Source organism: Nerophis lumbriciformis, linkage group LG09 (assembly GCF_033978685.3).
Source record: "Nerophis lumbriciformis linkage group LG09, RoL_Nlum_v2.1, whole genome shotgun sequence".
Classification (NCBI taxonomy): Eukaryota; Metazoa; Chordata; class Actinopteri; order Syngnathiformes; family Syngnathidae; genus Nerophis; species Nerophis lumbriciformis.
The window spans coordinates 48,592,343-48,609,924 of record NC_084556.2 but is presented as its reverse complement, the minus strand read 5'-3'; the positions used below and the strand labels follow the sequence as shown (position 1 = coordinate 48,609,924).

Below are 17,582 nucleotides of genomic sequence, written 5' to 3'. Positions count from 1 at the left end.
TGCTGACAATTGAATCTAAATTTTTTTTTTATAATATTTAAAAAAAAAAATTTTTTTTAGACATGTATCTCGTGCACACGAGAACTTTTTTATAAAGTTATAAACAATAAATAAAAAAAAATGCTTTATTTTTTATTTTATTTTATTTTTTTAGACATGTATCTCGTGCCCACGAGATACATGTCTAAAAAAAAAATTTACATTTTTTTTTTTTAATATCCATCCATCCATCCATCTTCTTCCGCTTATCCGAGGTCGGGTCGCGGGGGCAGCAGCCTAAGCAGGGAAGCCCAGACTTCCCTCTTTCCAGCCACTTCGTCCAGCTCCTCCCGGGGGATCCCGAGGCGTTCCCAGGCCAGCCGGGAGACATAGTCTTCCCAACGTGTCCTGGGTCTTCCTTGTGGCCTCCTACCGGTCGGACATGCCCTAAACACCTCCTTAGGGAGGCGCTCGGGTGGCATCCTGACCAGATGCCCGAACCACCTCATTTGGCTCCTCTCGATGTGGAGGAGCAGCGGCTTTACTTTGAGCTCCCCCCGGATGACAGAGCTTCTCACCCTATCTCTAAGGGAGAGCCCTGCCCCCCGGCGGAGGAAACTCATTTCGGCCGCTTGTACCCGTGATCTTGTCCTTTCGGTCATAACCCAAAGCTCATGACCATAGGTGAGGATGGGAACGTAGATCGACCGGTAAATTGAGAGCTTTGCCTTCCGGCTCAGCTCCTTCTTCACCACAACGGATCGATACAGCGTCCGCATTACTGAAGACGCCGCACCGATCCGCCTGTCGATCTCACGATCCACTCTTCCCTCACTCGTGAACAAGACTCCGAGGTACTTGAACTCCTCCACTTGGGGCAAGATCTCCTCCCCAACCCGGAGATGGCACTCCACCCTTTTCCGGGCGAGAACCATGTAATCGGACTTGGAGGTGCTGATTCCCATCCCAGTCGCTTCACACTCAGCTGCGAACCGATCCAGTGAGAGCTGAAGATCCTGGCCAGATGAAGCCATCAGGACCAAATCATCTGCAAAAAGCAGAGACCTAATCCTGCAGCCACCAAACCGGATCCCCTCAACGCCTTGACTGCGCCTAGAAATTCTGTCCATAAAAGTTATGAACAGAATCGGTGACAAAGGGCAGCCTTGGCGGAGTCCAACCCTCACCGGAAACGTGTCCGACTTACTGCCGGCAATGCGAACCAAGCTCTGACACTGATCATACAGGGAGCGGACTGCCACAATCAGACCGTCCGAAACCCCATACTCTCTGAGCACTCCCCACAGGACTTCCGGGGGGACACGGTCGAATGCCTTCTCCAAGTCCACAAAGCACATGTAGACTGGTTGGGCAAACTCCCATGCACCCTCAAGGACCCTGCCGAGAGTATAGAGCTGGTCCACAGTTCCACGACCAGGACGAAAACCACACTGTTCCTCCTGAACCCGAGGTTCGACTATCCGGCGTAGCCTCCTCTCCAGTACACCTGAATAGACCTTACCGGGAAGGCTGAGGAGTGTGATCCCACGATAGTTAGAACACACCCTCCGGTTCCCCTTTTTAAAGAGAGGAACCACCACCCCGGTCTGCCAATCCAGAGGTACTGCCCCCGATGTCCACGCGATTTTTTTAATAACTTTATAAAAAGTTTCTCGTGCGCACGAGATACATGTCTAAAAAATAAAATTAAAAAAATATTATAAAAAAATGTTTTCCCCCCATGTCCCTTTAGGGGCTCAGTAGAATTGAATTCAGATTAATGAGCAAAATTAGTGCCTTTAAATGTATTTATTTTTCACAATACATTTTAAAACACTGTATTTTCACAAACTGAATTTTTGAATGCAAACTTTGCCTACAATTTTATATTCAATTGAATGTAAAAAATTAATAAAAATTGTTCACAAAATTTAAAAAGCTTTTGTAATAAAGGATAATTTAGCTACTTTTGATTAAAGGCCTACTGAAACCCACTACTACCGACCAAACAGTCTGATAGTTTATATATCAATGATGAAATCTTAACATTGCAACACATGCCAATACGGCCGGGTTAGCTTATTAAAGTGCAATTTTAAATTTCGCGCAAAATATCCTGCTGAAAACGTCTCGGTATGATGACGCCTGCGCGGGACGTCACGGATTGTAGAGGACATTTTGGGACAGCATGGTGGCCAGCTATTAAGTCGTCTGTTTTCATCGCAAAATTCCACAGTATTCTGGACATCTGTGTTGGTGAATTTTTTTTGCAATTTGTTCAATGAACAATGGAGACAGCAAAGAAGAAAGCTGTAGGTGGGAAGCGGTGTATTGCGGCAGGTGTTGTGCCGGATAACGCACCCCCGCCGTAGAATGCACCCCCTGACTGTTGTGCCGGACAACACAGCCGGTGTTTCATTGTTTACATTCCCGGAAGATGACAGTCAAGCTTTACCATTGGCCTGTGGAGAACTGGGACAACAGAGACTCTTACCAGGAGGACTTTGAGTTGGATACGCAGACGCGGTACCGTGAGTACGCATGCAGCTGCGGCTTCCAAACATTTGATCGCTTGCCCGTACGTGCATGCCACCATGTGCATGTCACGTACGTAACTTTGGGGACTTTGGGGAAATATATGTGCTGTATGAACTTTGGGAAGGTGAACGGTGCTGTGGGATTGAGTGTGTTGTGCAGGTGTTTGAGTTGTATTGGCGGGTTATATGGAGGTGTTTGTTATGCGGGATTAATTTGTGGCATATTAAATATAAGCCTGGTTGTGTTGTGGCTAATAGAGTATATATATGTCTTGTGTTTATTTACTGTTTTAGTCATTCCCAGCTGAATATCAGGTCCCACCCTCCTCTCACAGCATCTTCCCTATCAGAATCGCTCCCACTGCCCTCTAGTCCTTCACTCTCACTTTCCTCATCCACAAATCTTTCATCCTCGCTCAAATTAATGGGGAAATCGTCGCTTTCTCGGTCCGAATCGCTCTCGCTGCTGGTGGCCATGATTGTAAACTATGTGCAGATGTGAGGAGCTCCACAACCTGTGACGTCACGCTACTCGTCTGCTACTTCCGGTACAGGCTAGGCTTTTTTATCAGCGACCAAAAGTTGCGAACTTTATCGTCGATGTTCTCTACTAAATCCTTTCAGCAAAAATATGGCAATATCGCGAAATGATCAAGTATGACACATAGAATGGACCTGCTATCCCCGTTTAAATAAGAAAATCGCATTTCAGTAGGCCTTTAAACTCTAGCTTTGTTTATTTTAACGTTCTTGTTTGATTAAAAAAACAAAAACGTGTTGAAATAACATCATTAGCCAAAATAATGTCAAAATGTTTGTTTATATTTATCATATTTTGTTTATATTTACTAATTACTAGTAAATATTATTCAATCAAAAGGAGAAGACATTTTACTCGCCCATTAAGATGCTGACTAATTGAGGCGCCCTGATTTCTTGTCTCGTTCACTTCCTGTCAGACAGGAAGTCAAGATGCGTCACCTGACAGGAAGGGAGGAGCAAACGTGCAAACATTAAAGTAGTTCAAGCCTGCTGCGACCAAAGGGGGCGGGGGCTGTGGGGTGTTAGGGCGGGGCGTGAGGGGGCGGAGTCTCACCTAGGTCATCTTTTAGATCAAGCTCGGCGTTGGTGGGGTTGATGACCCCCTCCACGTCGAAGCCAGCCAAGTTGCTGACTTCACTGTGGATGAGGTTGAGCTGAGGAGGAGGGGAGGGGGGGATGAAGGAGGCATGCCGAGGAGGAAGGAAGGAAGGAAGGAAGGAAGGAGGAAGCAAAGCCATTAAAACCAAGTTGACATCACCTGAGCCTCACAGCACACCTTGACTTTCACACTCTGGTGCAGCTCTTGTGGTGGCCTCTAGGGGGCGTGGCCTTACAGCAGCATCCTCTCAGCTTTACAGATGCCATCAGGGTGTTTGCCACGGCACTGCAATCTATTTGCGGCAGGCGGGAGGGCCACTAATGTCCCGATCTGATTTGTATGATTTGCATAATCAAGGGTGAATACATAGCCACAAAAGTCGCTGAGTTGGCAACACCGATCCCTTCTGCTACATCTTCTTCTTCTCTGGCAGACCAAGTGTGTTAAGTAGCAGACTGACAGTGCACGGGCACTCTGATGTAATTCACACAGTCCCCAAATAATGTGTTTATGAGCCAGAGCCAACAGGTACAGCCAAATCTATTTGTGGTGGCTCACGTCCACTTGCGGTGGCACAACACACATTTATTTGTGGTGGCACAACTACATATTTATGGCCCACATCTATGTGTACTGGCCCACATCTATGTGCAGTGGCCCACATCTATGTGCAGTGGCCCACATCTACGTGCAGTGGCCCACATCTGTGTGTGGTGGCACTAATAGATTTGTTGAGGCCAACATCTGTCTGTGGTGGCCCACATCTATGTGTGGTGGCCCACATCTTTGTTGTGGCCCACATATATGTGTGGTGGCCCACATACTTGTTGTGACCCACATCTCCGTGTGGTGGCCCACATCTTTGTTGTGGCCCACATCTATGTGTGGTGGCCCACATCTGTGTATGGTGGCACTACTAGATTTGTTGAGGCCCACATCTGTCTGTGGTGGCCCACATCTTTGTCGTGGCCCACATATATGTGTGGTGGCCCACATACTTGTTGTGGCCCGACATCTTTGTTGTGGCCCACATCTATGTGTGGTGGCCCACATCTGTGTGTGGTGGCACTAATAGATTTGTTGAGGCCAACATCTGTCTGTGGTGGCCCACATCTTTGTCGTGGCCCACATCTTTGTGGTGGCCCACATATATGTGTGGTGGCCCACATATTTGTTGTGGCCCACATATTTGTTGTGGCCCAAATATTTGTTGTGGTGGCCCACATAATTGTTGTGGTGGTCCACATATATGTTGTGGTGGCCCACATATTTGTTGTGGTGGTCCACATATTTGTTGTGGTGGCGCACATCTGTTTGAGTTGGCCCACATCTGTTTGAGATGGCCCACATCTGTTTGTGGTGGCACAACACAAATTTGTGGTGGCCCACATCTATGTGTGGTGGCCCACATCTATGTGTGGTGGTCCACATATTTGTTGTGGCCCACATATTTGTTGTGGTGGCCCACATATTTGTTGTGGTGGTCCACATATTTGTTGTGGTGGCCCACATATTTGTTGTGGTGGCCCACATATTTGTTGTGGTGGCCCACATATTTGTTTGAGTTGGCCCACATCTGTTTGAGTTGGCCCACATCTGTTTGTGGTGGCACAACACAAATTTGTGGTGGCCCACATCTGTGTGTGGTGGCCCACATATTTGTTGTGGCCCACATCTATATGTGGTGGCCCACATCTGTGTGTGGTGGCACTGCCAGATTTGTTGAGGCCAACATCTGTCTGTGGTGGCCCACATCTATGTGTGGTGGCCCACATCTGTGTGTGGTGGCACTACTAGATTTGTTGAGGCCAACATCTGTCTGTGGTGGCCCACATCTATGTGTGGTGGCCCACATCTATGTGTGGTGGCTCACATATTTTTGTGGCCCACATCTATGTGTGGTGGCCCACATATTTGTGGCGGCCCACATCTATGTGTGGTGGCCCACATCTATGTGTGGTGGCCCACATATTTGTCGTGGCCCACATCTATGTGTGGTGGCCCACATCTGTATGTGGTGGCACTACTAGATTTGTTGAGGCCAACATCTGTCTGTGGTGACCCACATCTATGTGTGGTGGCCCACATGTATGTGTGGTGGCCCACATCTTGAGATGGCCCACATCTGTTTGTGGTGGCACAACACAAATTTGTGGTGGCCCACATCTATGTGTGGTGGCCCACATCTATGTGTGGTGGTCTACATATTTGTTGTGGCCCACATATTTGTTGTGGTGGCCCACATATTTGTTGTGGTGGTCCACATATTTGTTGTGGTGGCCCACATATTTGTTGTGGTGGCCCACATCTGTTTGAGTTGGCCCACATCTGTTTGAGTTGGCCCACATCTGTTTGTGGTGGCACAACACAAATTTGTGGTGGCCCACATCTGTGTGTGGTGGCCCACATATTTGTTGTGGCCCACATCTATATGTGGTGGCCCACATCTGTGTGTGGTGGCACTGCCAGATTTGTTGAGGCCAACATCTGTCTGTGGTGGCCCACATCTATGTGTGGTGGCCCACATCTGTGTGTGGTGGCACTACTAGATTTGTTGAGGCCAACATCTGTCTGTGGTGACCCACATCTATGTGTGGTGGCCCACATGTATGTGTGGTGGCCCACATCTTGAGATGGCCCACATCTGTTTGTGGTGGCACAACACAAATTTGTGGTGGCCCACATCTATGTGTGGTGGCCCACATCTATGTGTGGTGGTCCACATATTTGTTGTGGCCCACATATTTGTTGTGGTGGCCCACATATTTGTTGTGGTGGTCCACATATTTGTTGTGGTGGCCCACATATTTGTTGTGGTGGCCCACATCTGTTTGAGTTGGCCCACATCTGTTTGAGTTGGCCCACATCTGTTTGTGGTGGCACAACACAAATTTGTGGTGGCCCACATCTGTGTGTGGTGGCCCACATATTTGTTGTGGCCCACATCTATATGTGGTGGCCCACATCTGTGTGTGGTGGCACTGCCAGATTTGTTGAGGCCAACATCTGTCTGTGGTGGCCCACATCTATGTGTGGTGGCCCACATCTGTGTGTGGTGGCACTACTAGATTTGTTGAGGCCAACATCTGTCTGTGGTGGCCCACATCTATGTGTGGTGGCCCACATCTATGTGTGGTGGCTCACATATTTTTGTGGCCCACATCTATGTGTGGTGGCCCACATATTTGTGGCGGCCCACATCTATGTGTGGTGGCCCACATCTATGTGTGATGGCCCACATCTATGTGTGATGGCCCACATATTTGTTGTGCCCCACATCTACCCGTATGTGTGGTGGCCCACATCTGTATGTGGTGGCACTACTAGATTTGTTGAGGCCAACATCTGTCTGTGGTGACCCACATCTATGTGTGGTGGCCCACATGTATGTGTGGTGGCCCACATCTGTGTGTGGTGGCACTACTAGATTTGTTGAGGCCAACAACTGTCTGTGGTGGCCCACAGCTATGTGTGGTGGCCCACATATTTGTGGTGGCCCACATATTTGTGGTGGCCCACATATTTGTTGTGGCCCACTTCTGTGTGTGGTGGCACTACTAGATTTGTTGAGGCCAACATCTGTCTGTGGTGGCCCACATCCATGTGCAGTGGCCCACATCTTTGTTGTGGCCCACATATATGTGTGGTGGCCCACATATTTGTTGTGGCCCACATATTTGTTGTTGTGGCCCACATAATTGTTGTGGTGGCCCACATCTGTTTGAGTTGGCCCACATCTGTTTGTGGTGGCACAACACAAATGTGTGGTGGCCCACATCTATGTGTCGTGGCCCACATCTATGTGTGGTGGTCCACATATTTGTTGTGGTGGCCCACATATTTGTTGTGGTGGCCCACATATTTGTTGTGGTGGCCCACATTTGTTTGAGTTGGCCCACATCTGTTTGTGGTGGCACAACACAAATTTGTGGTGGCCCACATATATGTGTGGTGGCCCACATCTATGTGTGGTGGTCCACATATTTGTTGTGGCCCACATCTATATGAGGTGGCCCACATCTGTGTGTGGTGGCACTACCAGATTTGTTGAGGCCAACATCTGTCTGTGGTGGCCCACATCTATGTATGGTGGCCCACATCTATGTGTGGTGGCCCACATATTTGTTGTGGCCCACATCTATATGAGGTGGCCCACATCTGTGTGTGGTGGCACTACCAGATTTGTTGAGGCCAACATCTGTCTGTGGTGGCCCACATCTATGTGTGGTGGCCCACATCTATGTGTGGTGGCCCACATCTATGTGTGGTGGCCCACATATTTTTTGTGGCCCACATCTATGTGTGGTGGTCCACATATTTGTGGTGGCCCACATCTATGTGTGGTGGTCCACATATTTGTTGTGCCCCACATCTACCTGTATGTGTGGTGGCCCACATTTGTATGTGGTGGCACTACTAGATTTGTTGAGGCCAACATCTGTCTGTGGTGACCCACGTCTATGTGTAGTAGCCCACATCTATGTGTGGTGGTCCACATATTTGTTGTGCCCCACATCTATGTGTGGTGGCCCACATATTTGTGGTGGCCCACATCTATGTGTGGTGGTCCACATATTTGTTGTGCCCCACATCTACCTGTATGTGTGGTGGCCCACATTTGTATGTGGTGGCACTACTAGATTTGTTGAGGCCAACATCTGTCTGTGGTGACCCACGTCTATGTGTAGTAGCCCACATCTATGTGTGGTGGTCCACATATTTGTTGTGCCCCACATCTACCTGTATGTGTGGTGGCCCACATTTGTATGTGGTGGCACTACTAGATTTGTTGAGGCCAACATCTGTCTGTGGTGACCCACGTCTATGTGTAGTAGCCCACATCTATGTGTGGTGGCCCACATATTTGTTGCGGCCCACATCTATGTGTGGTGGCCCACATCTATGTGTGGTGGCCCACATCTGTGTGTGGTGGCACTACTAGATTTGTTGAGGCCAACATCTGTCTGTGGTGACCCACATCTATGTGTGGTGGCCCACATATTTGTTGTGGCCCACATCTACGTGTGGTGGCACTACTAGATTTGTTGAGGCCAACATCTGTCTGTGGTGACCCACATCTATGTGTGGTGGCCCACATATTTGTTGTGGCCCATATCTACGTGTGGTGGCACTACTAGATTTGTTGAGGCCAACATCTGTCTGTGGTGGCCCACTTATACTGTATGTGTGGTGGCCCACATATTTGTTGTGGCTCACATCTATGTGTGGTGGCCCACATCTATGTGTGGTGGCCCACATCTATGTGTGGTGGCCCACATATTTGCTGTGGCCCAGATCTATGTGTGATGGCCCACATATTTGTCGTGGCCCACATCTACGTGTGGTGGCCCACATCTGTGTGTGGTGGCACTACTAGATTTGTTGAGGTCAACATCTGTCTGTGGCCCACATCTACTGTATGTGTGGTGGCCCACATCTATGTGTGGTGGCCCACATATTTGTGGTGGCCCACATCTATGTGTGGTGACTCACATCTATGTGTGGTGGCCCACATCTATGTGTGGTGGCCCACATATTTGTTGTGGCCTACATCTACGTGTGGTGGCCCACATCTGTGTGTGGTGGCACTACTAGATTTGTTGAGGCCAACATCTGTCTGTGGTGGCCCACATCTACTGTATGTGTGGTGGCCCACATCTATGTGTGGTGGTCCACATATTTGTTGTGGCCCACATCTATGTGTGGTGGCCCACATATTTGTTGTGGCCCACATCTATGTGTGGTGGCTCACATCTATGTGTGGTGGCCCACATCTATGTGTTGTGGCCCACATCTATGTGTGGTGGCCCACATCTATGTGTGGTGGCCCACATATTTGTTGTGGCCCACATCTATATGTGGTGGCCCACATATTTGTCGTGGCCCACATCTACGTGTGGTGGCCCACATCTGTGTGTGGTGGCACTACTAGATTTGTTGAGGCCAACATCTGTCTGTGGTGGCCCACATCTACTGTCTGTGGTGGCCCCATCTATGTGTGGTGGTCCGCATCAATTTGTTGTGGCCCACATCCTTGTTGTGGCCCACATCTATGTGTGGTGGCCCACATCTATTTGTGGTGGACCACATATTTGTTGTGGTGGCCCACATATTTGCTGGTGGCCCACATCTACAGGTATGTGTGGTGGCCCACATCTGTTTAAGTTGGCCCACATCTGTTTGTGGTGGCACAACACAATTTTATCTGTGGCGGCTCAACACACATTTGTGATGGCCCACATCTATGTGTGGTGGCCCACGTCAATTTGTAGTGGCTCACACCTATTTGTGGTGACCTACATCTTTTTGTCGTGGCCCACATCGACTGTATTTGTGGTGGCACAAACAGATTTGTTATGACCCACATATATGTATGGTGGCACACATCCATTTGAGTTGGCCCACATCTATTTGTGGTGGCACAACACAAAATCTATTTGTGGTGGCACAACTAGACTGGTTGTGGACCATATCTGCGTGTGGTGGCACAACACAAATCTATTGTAATTGCCCACATCTATTTGTGGTGGCACAACACCAAAGTGTCAGGCTGTGATAAAGAAGTGAATGTAAGCGTTGCTGGAGGCTCCTTGCTCCGCGTGAGTAACAAGGCGTGATTAGGAAGATAGAAAGCGATGCAAGAAGGAAAAGTCAAGGTGTCTGTTAAACTGTCAGGAACAGCAACAGGCTCCTGTTAGCATTATTAGCATGTGTGCCTTTTAAACAGGGATGCACTGATGTGATGCTAACTACTGTAAAAAAACAAAAAACATTTATCATCAATATTACAACATTTTAGACCACAATTACGGTAAAAAAAAAAAAAGCCAGAAAATAATCAAATGTTTCTCTCCATCCATGAAATTGCACACATCAGCACATCCCCGGTCATGAAACACCACAGTTGAGGATTATTGTGAAAATAAATTTAAATACAAAAGAAGCAGATGATTGTATTAGCGAGACGGGAAGCATACAACGTTTTTAAAAGTGCAATCCCAACAAATCAAGCCATTTTTTTTCTGTCTTTCATTAAATCCAAGCACTCATTAGTTTCCATGCTGGCATTTAGTTTTTGACCAGCAGACCAAAGCTTTGCGGGCGATGCCGGAGGACTCGGCAAAGGCCTGCTCACGGTTCTGCCAGGACTGACCTTCTGACCCAGGAAGAGGCTCTTGGTGGAGAGCACGGTGAAGCTGTCTGCCAGAGATCCCTCGGTGGTGCTGTCGGCCGACGCCGTCTTGCTGGCCTCCCCTTGTTTCTGTGGAGGACCACACCTCGCGTCACGTTTAGACACTCTGGTCTCAAGTCCAACTTACCTTGGCCTTTCCCGCCGCTTTCTTCCTGCTCGGCTTCTTGGCCGCCGTCTTCTTGGCCGGCTTGGCTTTCTTCTCCGGGGCGGGCGAGAGAGGAGTCTCCAGTTTGCTTTTAGCGCCTCTCTTCTTGGCCAAAAGCTCGGGGTGGATGTTGGGCAGGACGCCGCCGGCCGCGATGGTCACGCCCTTCAGCAGCTGGTCGGACAAGGGGGTGGGGGGGTTTAAAACCTTTGCTAGTGAAGACCAAGCACCTGGACCTGCATCAACTCACCTGGTTGAGTTCCTCGTCATTGGCGATGGCCAGCAGGATGTGTCGCGGGGTCACGCGACCCTTCTTGTTGTCTCGGGCTGCATTTCCCGCCAGCTCCAGGATCTCAGCTGCGTTGAAAACAAAATAAGTCAATTTGAAGACGGAACAAATGACTGGGAAAACACCTGGTGGCTTCTTTTGTTACTACGCTAGCACTTTACACAAACCATTAATGGTCATCGATATGAAGCTTCACAGTAAGCAAAGAAAAAGAATAAAGAAAAAAAAAGAAGGAAGAAAAGAGAAAAGAAAAGTGAAAAAGAAGAATGAAAGAATAATAAGAAAAAGGAATGATAAAAAAGACGATAAAAAGACAGAAAGAAAAGATAAAAATACAATCAAAAGAAAGAGAGAAAAGATAAAAAGAAGACGATAAAAAAAGAAAGGAGAAAAACAAAAAAGAAAACAAAATTAGAAGAATTTAAAGATAGAAAGAAACAATTTAAAGAATGTAAATGTAAAAAGGAAGAAAAGAGAAAAAAGAAAGAAGACAAAAAAGGAGGAAAGAAGACAAAAAAGGAGGAAAAAGAAACAAACAAGAAAAAGAAAGAAAGAAAGATTGAAAAAAGACAAAAAGAAAGAAAAGCTGAAAAGAAAAGAAAAAAAGTAGAAAAACTGAGAAAGAAAGGAGAAAAACAAAAAAGAAAAGAGAATAAGAAGAATTTAAAGATTTAAAGAAATTATTTAAAATAAAGTAAATATTAAAAAAATGAAAGAAAAGAGAAAAAAGAAAGAGGAAAGAAGAAAAACAAAAAAGAAAGAAAGAAAGAAGACAAAAAGAAGGAAAAGATCAAAAGAAGGAAAGAATGCAGAAAAAGAAAAGAAAGAAAGTGGAAAACAAAGAAAGAAAAGAGGAAAAACAAAAAAAATAAAGAAAATAAGACGAATTTAAAGATTTAAAGAAAGAAAGAAAATATTTAAATAAAATATATATAAGAATGAAAGAAAAGACAAAAAAGAAAAAAAAGGCAAAAAGGAGGAAAGAAGAGAAACAAAAAAGAAAGAAAGAAGACATAAAAAGAAGGAAAATATAAAAAGAAAGAAAGCAGAAAAAGAAAAGAAAGAAAGTGGAAAAACAGAGAAAAAGAAAACAGAAGAATAAAGAAAGGAGAAAAAAGAAAAAAAAGAAAATAATTAAAGAAAAAAGACAAAAAGGAAAGAAAGAGACAAAAGAAAAAATATACAGTATACAAGCCATATACACTTTCATTGTTGTTTTTGTTTCTTATACATTTCCATGATCAGAAAGGAGCAGATGGAAGAATACTATTCTTATATTTATCTGCCCCCTTTTTAACACATATTATTTTAGATGACTTTATCACTGTTCCCTCCACCAACACCCCAACGCCAACATACTTTTAATTTTCGTTTAAGCATTTTCAAAATGACACGTCCAAACAAAATCAAAAATCAGTTTGATATAATTCCAGTTGTCTCTTCTTGTAACTCTTTTTAAATTCAAAGATATTTGTGCAACTTTTTAAGTCTTTGTCTAGAGAATTCCATGCTTTCACACCAGCAACAGACAAGCACATGTGCTTCAAATTTGTTGGCACTCTTGGATGTTTAAAATGATACGGCCTTCTGTGGTTCTCATCTTCAGACGTGAACACAAATAACTTTTGTAAGTCCTTCGGAAGAACTTCATTTCTAGCTTTGAACATCACTAATAGAGTATGCAATTCTACAATGTCTTTTAGTTTGAATAATCCTGACCTAATGAAGAGTGGATTTGTGTGGTCTCTATATCCTACTGTAAAAATTATACAAATTGCTGTTTTCTGTGAAAGAAATAAAGGCATTATGTTGCTGTGATATGTATTTCCCCATATTTCTGCACAATAATTGAAATAAGGTAGAATAATTGAGCAATATAACATTCTCATTGTATTATACGGGAAACTGTATTTAACCTTGTACAAAATAAATAGGCTTATTTTTCACATGCAATATATGAGCTTTCCATGTCAACTTTTCATCTAAGATGACCCCAAGAAATCTGATTTCAGACACCTTCTCAATTTTCACATTGTTTATGGATAAACTAACTCCTATCTTTCTTTTATTACTGAATACCGTAAATTTAGTCTTTTCCAAGTTTAAAGATCATTTATTTACATCAGGGGTGCTCATTACGTCGATCGCGAGCTACCGGTCGATCTCGGAGGGTGTGTCAGTCGATCACCAGCCAGGCATTAAAAAAATAGTCCTAAAAATGAGCGATCATAAATCTTCACTATGACGTCACTTTCATCACTTGATTGACATTCACGGCACCCGAGGGTCTTCTGAGATGACGCTGGCTGCTGCCAGCTCATTAAAATTACCGACTGGAAGGCGAGAAACACTTTATTTCAACAGACTCTGGTGCCGTACCTGTCGTCAAAACTCCAAAGACCGACTGCACAGTTGCACAGTTGCGCTAACAAAATAAGAGTCTCAGAAAGCTGGCGTGCACAAGCTAGCAAGCTACGGAGTTTGCCGACAATGTATTTCTTGTAAAGTGTATACAAAGGAGTACGGAAGCTGGACAAATAAGATGCCAAAAACCAACCACTTTCATGTGGTATTGGACGGAAAGGAGGACTTTTTTTCTCCTCCATTCGAAAATGCGGACATTATCAGCACAACTGTCTGATTCCAATCAATGCAAGTCATCAGAATCAGGTAATACACCAACTTATATTCTTGTCTTCATGAAAGAAAGGAATCTATATGTGTTAAACATGCTTGTATTATCTTTAAACACCTTTAACTTATTAACAATATTAACTATATGTGTTAAACATGCTTGTATTATCTTTAAACACCTTTAACTTGTTAACAATATTAACTATATGTGTTAAACATGCTTGTATTATCTTTAAACACCTTTAACTTATTAACAATATTAACTATATGTGTTAAACATGCTTGTATTATCTTTAAACACCTTTAACTTGTTAACAATATTAACTATATGTGTTAAACATGCTTGTATTATCTTTAAACACCTTTAAGTTGTTAACAATATTAACTATATGTATTAAACATTCTTGTATTATCATTAAACACCTTTAATTTTTTAACAATATTAACTATGTGTTAAACATGCTTGCATTATCATTAAACACCTTTAATTTATTAACAATATTAACTATATGTGTTAAACATGCTTGCATTATCATTAAACACCTTTAACTTGTTAACAAAAACATATTTCATAAATAAGTAAATATAAATTATATATATGAATGAGGTAGATCCCCACGACTTGATCAATTGAAAAGTAGCTCGCCTGCAGAAAAAGTGTGAGCACCCCTGATTTACATCAAACCACAATTTTAGTTTAACCATTTCCTCTTCAATATTATCGGCTAAGACTTTCAAGTCATCTCCTGAACAGTATAAATTTGTATCGTCTGCGAATAATACGTACTGTAAAATTTTCGAAACCTCACACATATTATTTATATATAAAATAAAAAGTAGGGATGTCCGATAATGGCTTTTTGCCGATATCCGATATTCCGATATTGTCCAACTCTTTAATTACCGATACCAACCGATATATACAGTCGTGGAATTAACACATTATTATGCCTAATTTGGACAACCAGGTATGGTGAAGATGAGGTACTTTTTTTTTTTTTAATTAATAAAATAAAATAAGATAAATAAATTAAAAACATTTTCTTGAATAAAAAAGAAAGTAAAACAATATAAAAACGGTTACATAGAAACTAGTAATTAATGAAAATGAGTAAAATTAACTGTTAAAGGTTAGTACTATTAGTGGACCAGCAGCACGCACAATCATGTGTGCTTACGGACTGTATCCCTTGCAGACTGTATTGATATATATTGATATATAATGTAGGAACCACAATATTAATAACAGAAAGAAACAACCCTTTTGTGTGAATGAGTGTAAATGGGGGAGGGAGGTTTTTTGGGTTGGTGCACTAATTGTAAGTGTATCTTGTGTTTTTTATGTTGATTTAATAAAAAAAATTAAAAAAAATTAAACATTTTTATTATTTATTTATTATATTATTTTATTATTTATTTTTATTATTTATTTATTATTATTTATTGTGGATCGGTGGAGGGAATACTTCGAAGACCTCCTCAATCCCACCAACACGTCTTCCTATGAGGAATCAGTGCCTGGGGAATCTGTGGTGGGCTCTCCTATTTCTGGGGCTGAGGTTGCTGAGGTAGTTAAAAAGCTCCTCGGTGGCAAGGCCCTGGGGGTGGATGAGATCCGCCCGGAGTTCCTTAAGGCTCTGGATGCTGTGGGGCTGTCTTGGTTGACAAGACTCTGCAGCATCGCGTGGACATCGGGGGCGGTACCACTGGATTGGCAGACCGGGGTGGTGGTTCCTCTCTTTAAGAAAGGGAACCGGAGGGTGTGTTCTAACTATCGTGGGATCACACTCCTCAGCCTTCCCGGTAAGGTCTATTCAGGTGTACTGGAGAGGAGGCTACGCCGGATAGTCGAACCTCGGACTCAGGAGGAACAGTGTGGTTTTCGTCCTGGTCGTGGAACTGTGGACCAGCTCTATACTCTCGGCAGGGTCCTTGAGGGTGCATGGGAGTTTGCCCAACCAGTCTACATGTGTTTTGTGGACTTGGAGAAGGCATTCGACCGTGTCCCTCGAGAAGTCCTGTGGGGAGTGCTCAGAGAGTATGGGGTATCGGACTGTCTGATTGTGGCAGTCCGCTCCCTGTATGATCAGTGCCAGAGCTTGGTCCGCATTGCCGGTAGTAAGTCGGACACGTTTCCAGTGAGGGTTGGACTTCGCCAAGGCTGCCCTTTGTCACCGATTCTGTTCATAACTTTTATGGACAGAATTTCTAGGCGCAGTCAAGGCGTTGAGGGGATCTGGTTTGGTGGCTGCAGGATTAGGTCTCTGCTTTTTCCAGATGATGTGGTCCTGATGGCTTCATCTGGCCAGGATCTTCAGCTCTCACTGGATCGGTTCGCAGCTGAGTGTGAAGCGACTGGGATGAGAATCAGCACCTCCAAGTCTGAGTCCATGGTTCTCGCCCGGAAAAGGGTGGAGTGCCATCTCCGGGTTAGGGAGGAGATCTTGCCCCAAGTGGAGGAGTTCAAGTACCTCGGAGTCTTGTTCACGAGTGAGGGAAGAGTGGATCGTGAGATTGACAGGCGGATCGGTGCGGCGTCTTCAGTAATGCGGACGCTGTATCGATCCGTTGTGGTGAAGAAGGAGCTGAGCCGGAAGGCAAAGCTCTCAATTTACCGGTCGATCTACGTTCCCATCCTCACCTATGGTCATGAGCTTTGGGTTATGACCGAAAGGGCAAGATCACGGGTACAAGCGGCCGAAATGAGTTCCCTCCGCCGGGTGGCGGGGCTCTCCCTTAGAGATAGGGTGAGAAGCTCTGCCATCCGGGGGGAGCTCAAAGTAAAGCCGCTGCTCCTCCACATCGAGAGGAGCCAGATGATGTGGTTCGGGCATCTGGTCAGGATGCCACCCGAACGCCTCCCTAGGGAGGTGTTTAGGGCACGTCCGACCGGTAGGAGGCCGCGGGGAAGACCCAGGACACGTTGGGAAGACTATGTCTCCCGGCTGGCCTGGGAACGCCTCGGGGTCCCACAGGAAGAGCTGGACGAAGTGGCTGGGGAGAGGGAAGTCTGGGCTTCCCTGCTTAGGCTGCTGCCCCCGCGACCCAACCTCGGATAAGCGGAAGAAGATGGATGGATGGATGGAAAAAATTTTTTAAACGATACCGATAATTTTCGATATTACATTTTAACACATTTATCGGCCGATTTTATCGGACATCTCTAATAAAAAGTTTGGGTCCTAAAATCGAACCTTGTGGAATTCCACATTCAATATTCATACATTCTGACCTATGATCATCGATCTCAACATATTGCTGTCGTTGGTGTAAATAGCTGGTTAACCAGTCCAGTTATGGAATAGGGCTGTAACAAAAAGTGAAGTGCTGTGAATAATTTCCACATGTACTGTAAGAAAGAAACACAAGAAAAAGAAGAAAGCAAAGAAAAAGAAAAAGGGGAGGAAAATAAAAAAGAAGGAGAAAAAGCAGAAGAGGAAAACTATATTTACAGCGAAATGTTGTCTCTCCATCTGACCCATCCTTTTTTGAGGACCAACAGATTTGCTTCCCTCCTTCTTCCTGGTCATGTGACACTTGTTGCTAGGCAGAATTCGCCCGAGGCAGCGAAAGTCATCAGGAAATTGCTGTGCTATGAGCATTCCTTTCACTTTTTTCCACCACAGCGCCATCTGCTGCACGCGGATGAGGCACACACTCTCACC

At 44.9% G+C, this 17,582-nt stretch overlaps 1 protein-coding gene across 2 annotated transcripts in view; it reads right to left on the bottom strand.

Annotated features, from left to right (window-relative positions):
* macroh2a1 (macroH2A.1 histone) overlaps positions 1 to 17,582 on the bottom strand; it is a 37,339-nt gene that overhangs the window by 14,017 nt on the left and 5,740 nt on the right. Inside the window, exons 3-6 of one of the 2 annotated variants that reach the window (XM_061963007.1) lie at positions 11,245 to 11,351; positions 10,977 to 11,168; positions 10,811 to 10,918; positions 3,613 to 3,712 (exon numbers count right to left, since the gene is read on the bottom strand). In XM_061963007.1, the coding sequence (XP_061818991.1) occupies positions 3,613 to 3,712; positions 10,811 to 10,918; positions 10,977 to 11,168; positions 11,245 to 11,351 (507 nt within the window). The remainder of the gene's footprint in view (positions 1 to 3,612; positions 3,713 to 10,810; positions 10,919 to 10,976; positions 11,169 to 11,244; positions 11,352 to 17,582) is intronic. The other variant, XM_061963009.1, reaches the window with a different exon arrangement.